Raw genomic sequence first — 5,927 nt, forward strand, 5'->3', positions numbered from 1 at the left:
AACAAGCGAAACAAGCAATTGACTCACGAAAATAGAGATTTGAATTTTAATCGTCAGCTGTTTCATGCTAGAAAAATGGATGATATAAAACCGATTTCCCGGCGTACCGCATTTAAATAAAATTCATGAAACCTATGAAATATTATGTCATAATGTAAAGAGTATATTATGAAAAATATTTGGCACATTATGTGCGCGACGAATAAAGCAATTAAGTCAACAGAAATAACCGCGGTCAAGTTATTTAGATTATTGCAATACACCCTGACTCAAGGTTATACCTTTCTTTATTTTTTTCTGTTGATAAATATCACCTTTACGAAGGTATACCATAGCCTTCAGCAAAACAATTTTCCTCATTTCTCTCATTTAGAATTTATAGACTTTTATCGTGACATTCCATTTCTCGAATGAATTTGAATGATTCGACGAGCAATGTCGGAGGCAGAAGTCGTGAAGTGCTTACGTTCTGTTCTTGATAGAATTCAGGAATCATGCAAAAAGAGGCCTCAAGTTAGTATTGTTTTACTTGACTTTAAATTATATAAAATGATTTTAATATTTAGTAGTTGGTGGTATTTCTATATAACTGCGTGTCGGCCATTTGAGCGATGAATAACTTTTAGTTGGAAATGAAAATTCTGTTAAATTTTCCCTCCTCTTGTTGAGGCTAAATAGGGTTCTTCAAATATTATAAAAATATTTTGTGAACGTTGGAAATAACTAACAAAAATTTCGGGAATAGTGAAGTATCATAAAATATTCAAATCGCTGAATTTCATATTAACATGTATCAGCGAATCACAAAATATCACTCTGGGTTGATATTTTGTAAGTCTTTGAAATGGAAAGATATTTGCGGCTTCGGAAAGAATAATTTTAGAAAAGGTTCGATTTTTGCTTATGCTAGCGTACTTCAGTAGCACAGTGCTTCTAAGTTGAAAATCAGCGTCGCAGCAATTTCCCTCAAATTTGTAAAGAAGTTAATCAACGGTGGACGGTTGCCTTAATCTCTTTGGACTTTCGGAAAGTGTTATATACATTAATTGCCCATTTTCGGAAATTAAATAATAGGAGAAATATAAATCGATTAATGTGAACTATTTGTCTGTCACAGGAAAGATGACAAAATAAATATGCAGCTTAGTGTTCATCGATTGGTATAAATTTTCATACGTTGTGTAGATAAGTGATATATTTTAAAACTTTCAGTTAATTTATTAATTAGCGTCTGGAATTGGTCATGTATGTCATATTTTTCATGTCTGTAACGGAAAATCTATTGTTATATCTAGATCTCACCAATGGTTCGTAATTATTTGAATTAGAGATATATAGGTTCAATCATTTGATCAGCTGGGATTTTCTCAAGATCTATTTGAGTCTCAAGTTTATTAACATTGAACAGACTGAAAATATAATTTCGTTGGAATCTCAGTGCGTGGAATTTTTAATAAGGCTCCCTAAATGTCGCAAGGGTCGATTACAAACATGTTTTCATTGGCACTTATTAAAAACCGTACCTTGGCAAGTATTTCAAAAATCTGTATTTGCCTCCTTGAGAAGGTACGTTAATCATGCAAATAGACTTTTGTGGGTTGTTTCCAGGGGTATCAACACAAAGTAAAATCGGCTTATTGGAAAAATATTTTTTCATCTGCGTACGCAGCGGTGGTTGAATTTATTTCTCTGAAGCTGTTTTAGAATAATCCACATTGGAAGGATTTGAAGTAAATTCTGAACGATAAGTTGTATTTAAGACTACCTACACCACAAGTATGCTGTTGCTGTATTCAATCCTTCCCTCCATGTCCTCAGACCAAATCACCCAGATATTACTGATGGGATAATTGAAGTTCAATCTGATGGAACTTTGCTAAATGTTAAACACAAATATAGGTGTCATATATTCGGTAACCCTTAATGCAGTACCATCAATTTGGAATGTCTATGCTACAGCTCATGGAAAAGGACGTTTGTTGCTTTAGATGGAATCAGTAAACATCTTATACGAGGAATGAGCAGCTGATGCTGATCTCATGATGCCCATCAAGTTTGCAGAATCTGCTAGGAAGTGTTGCCATAATAATAATTTTGTTGGTCATTAGGTATACATACAGATCTTATCACACAACACATTGGACGAATCAGCACATCAGACATTTAGCACAAAGAAGTAAACAGACATATGAAACAGAGCAGTATATCAGGCATACAACACATCAGAAAGCTATATCCATTTTCTGTTAATAAAAAATTCATTCACTGGGTACAGAGCTTTAGAGACTAGCCAATAATATCGGGTATCTTTAAATTTTGCAGAGTTAGTTTTCTAGCAGTCTGCGGCAATTGATTAAATAATCTTATACCAAAGTTATACAAGTAATGCTGCGATTTGGTTTCTCTGCAAATGAACATTGAGAGGTTTTTTATTATGGTGTTATAATTATGTACTTCACATCTTTTGGGGAAAAAATGTAAACAAACTAAAAGAAATGTGGCATGTCAATGAAAATATGAGATCTTTGTCTTACCTGAAACAATTCAAGGCCCATTATGCCAAGGTCTGCGGCACAGTTTTTTCATTCTACAGCCTTGCTTGAGGCATCTCAGATGGTGTGAAGTGAGACTGAAACTGGAGGATGTCATATAATTAGAATGCTTGAACCTAATACAACCTAGATGCTGCTGATGTTACTCCAGAACTTGTACGATCTGGTTATGGGTCTTGGGTCAGTCATAATGATGCTGCATCCCTCACTGATCTCACAGAAGACAAATCAGAATACCATGTGCAGTGTTTAAAATCTAATATGATCATTGGAGTGTTGAAGTTCAAAGCAGAGGATATCTCAAGTGTGGCACCCATAGGACAAATTTGATGAATGTGAAAATCCTCTAGCTTTAACTAATGCAGAAGGTTACTACAATAATTGGATTAGTTAGGCCTACCCGCTAGAATGTGACAACAATCACTTATATATGTATCTCATGTGCCATTCATCATTTTTTGAGTGACTATCTTTAACAATAAATCAAGAAATATTTTGCTAACATATGCTCTTTCTTTTCATGGCCATTTTCGTCTCATGTCTGTCACACAAAATTCCAATTTTATTGCATAATAAATACCACCAGAATGAAAATTTGACTTGTTACATAATTTTACATTCTTCTACATGCCACAATATTTTCATTCACTTCTAGTGACATTTGGCAAGAAATTATTAGGGCTAGAACTCTGCCCTAATTTTCCATTATTCCAAATGAAATTCACAATTTCGAAACATATTTATTACAAATTTCAAAGTGAAAGTGATTCACTCTGCCATGACAAATTTTCATTTGAGTTTATCGTATCTTTCTTCATGTTGAACATTCAGCACATTATCCCATGCTGCTATTTTGATTATGACCTTTAATAAGCTTGAGGTTTAATTTGCACATATATTTGGTTGAGCAGAATTTATTTTTCAATTGATTCTAATTCAATTTATCCACTTGGAAGTGAACACATTTGCTTATTTTTTCCTCCTAGGAACTGAGCATTTTCGAGCCTCGTCTTGTTGCAGTCAGTAAAACGAAACCAAAAGATCTTATAATTGCTGCATATGATGCTGGACAGCGAAACTTTGGTGAAAACTATGTTCAAGAGTTGGTTGAGAAGGCTAACGATCCAGAAGTAAGAATTATTTGACGCTAATATGCTTGATTAGTTTTGAGTTTAGTTTACCACAGCTCATTAACACCTCTTGTTCCATTACACAATCTAGATTCTTGAGAAATGTAGAGAAATTCGATGGCATTTCATTGGTCATTTGCAACGTAATAAGGTAAATAAAATCATAAATATACCAGGTTTATACATGGTTGAAACTGTGGACTCTGAGAAGTTGGCGAACTCAATCAATGACCAATATGGAAAACTGGGATATGGGGATCTTCTCAATGTGATGGTTCAAGTAAATACAAGTGGAGAAGAAGGTAAGACATTCTTCCTCTTTTTTCTAGCCTATTATATCATCCCTGTGGTTTAATTGACAACTTTCACTAATCCATTTTAACCCAGCAGAACCTGTGCAGAGTTTTGTCACAGCCAAGGTTCAGCCTGGTGTCTCTGACACCAAATCTTATCTTTTTTATTTATACATCTATATTTTTCTTTTCCTTATGGCTCTTTACATGCTTATGCCTAATTTTAATTCATTTTGGACCTTTGTTTTAAAATTAGAATTTAACTTCAATATTTCATTGTATATACTCTATGTCCAAATACATACTTTTAGGAAGAAAATTTTCAGATTAAAAATGAATGAAAAGAGAGAAAAAAAAGAAAATTTATGTTTGGTTTTATGCTAAGCAGTCATTCAATTTCAAGAGGGGGGATCAAGATGGTGCATGGGCTAATGTACTGGCTTCCCACCCAGAGGGCACGGGTTCAAATCCCGGCTGTGTTGAATATTTTTCAGAGGCATCTCGATCCCTACTTGAGGTGCTTTGTGGAGGTCACTTTGAGTGAGTACGCCGTCCGTCAGATGGGACGTTTAACTGCGGACCCCTTGGCACCTTTCGTAAAGAGTAGGCTAATGCCGACGCTGGGTTTCTCTCCACCCTTCATCCTTTCCTGTCCATCCTCTATGGCACAAATGACCTCAGCAGTCAGTTGCCTCCCCTCAAAACTACTACTACTACCAATTTCAAGAGGTGTGTGTTCATGTTTTAGGTGTATATTTTTCGCTGAATATATTTCCATCTATCATAGATTCTGTATTCATGTCCATATGGATACTAAACGTGTTTATCCCCACTGTGTTCAACAAATTAAAGACTGTGGGTCTTGGTCCTTTGCTTCTGCTGGTGACTTACATTTTGTAAACAGTATTGAGTCCTTACCCTTTAGTGATATTATAAAATTTTGATTTTTTATATTGAGATTTTCTTTTGCCACATTTGGATTTGATGAAAGATTTGATTATGCAAATTAGGTTTCAAGATATCATATTTTGCCCTCTTTTTAAAATATGCCATGAGTGCCATGCAATTTCTGAAGCAGAATATATTACCTTTTCCTTCCCTCCTTTTTATTTTCACTATCTGCTGTGACAGTTATTTTTGTCCAAATAGATCTCACCAGTGGTAAATTATTTCTCAACGAATTCTCGGTAAGAAATAGCGACCCCTCAATGATGTCTCCAGCTCATGGGGCATAATGAGAAATGCCAGACTACAGTGTGCACACCATTGGCTCTAGCAATTACTTTTCTGTTAAAATTTGCCGATAAAAACTCCAATTGTGTTAATCTCACATAAGCCTTCGCAACCTTATTGCATCGGATTTCATTATGAACTAAAGCACATGCTGACACAAGATCACTGGTTAATTTGTTTCTACATGTCAATATAGTAGGCAACTGGTGATTTTCAACTGTTAATATTTAATTTCTATTATTTTAATCCTGTGTAAAATTAAACCTTGACTCATTACAATATACACACCTAACAAATTGACCTGTTTCATCTAGTGTTACATAGAAGGCTCTTTATTTTAGTGGTGGGATTATAATTTCATTCTTTTTGACATGCATAGTGAAGTCGTAGTGGCAGTAAAAATCATACATGTAGCCTTATTTTACATTTTCTATTGAAAAAAGGTCTCAAAAATTAGCGTTTCTTCCCTCAGTACAAAATGATATGTTGCCTGCATGTATGAGGGGCAGTCAAACGAAAACAAACACCCACCATAACACACTGTTCACGCAAAAGGTGGCAACACTGTTGTCACGTATCGATACTGCCATGGCTGTGGTTGGAGAACTGCATAGTGACAACTCACGGGCACACACGGTTGTTCGGTTATGTCCTTGCTGGTGTGTGGACTGGTTTATTGTATTCGTCCAGCAGGAGAAATGGAGGTGAGTCAAGAAGAG

General features: G+C 35.2%; 1 protein-coding gene across 3 annotated transcripts in view; it reads left to right on the plus strand.

Annotated features, from left to right (window-relative positions):
- The first annotated feature begins 288 nt into the window (after positions 1-288).
- The window catches only part of LOC139700435 (pyridoxal phosphate homeostasis protein), a 20,912-nt gene continuing 15,273 nt past the window's right edge, over positions 289-5,927 (plus strand). For 2 of the 3 annotated variants that reach the window (XM_071599034.1, XM_071599035.1), the window contains exons 1-3: positions 289-513; positions 3,539-3,682; positions 3,774-3,984. In XM_071599034.1, the coding sequence (XP_071455135.1) occupies positions 421-513; positions 3,539-3,682; positions 3,774-3,984 (448 nt within the window). In that variant the 5' untranslated portion in view covers positions 289-420. Of the gene's footprint in view, positions 514-2,738; positions 2,921-3,538; positions 3,683-3,773; positions 3,985-5,927 lie in introns of those variants that run through there. The other variant, XM_071599036.1, reaches the window with a different exon arrangement.

Source organism: Hetaerina americana, unplaced genomic scaffold (genome assembly GCF_022747635.1).
Source record: "Hetaerina americana unplaced genomic scaffold, ioHetAmer1.1.p SCAF_100, whole genome shotgun sequence".
NCBI classification, from domain to species: Eukaryota; Metazoa; Arthropoda; class Insecta; order Odonata; family Calopterygidae; genus Hetaerina; species Hetaerina americana.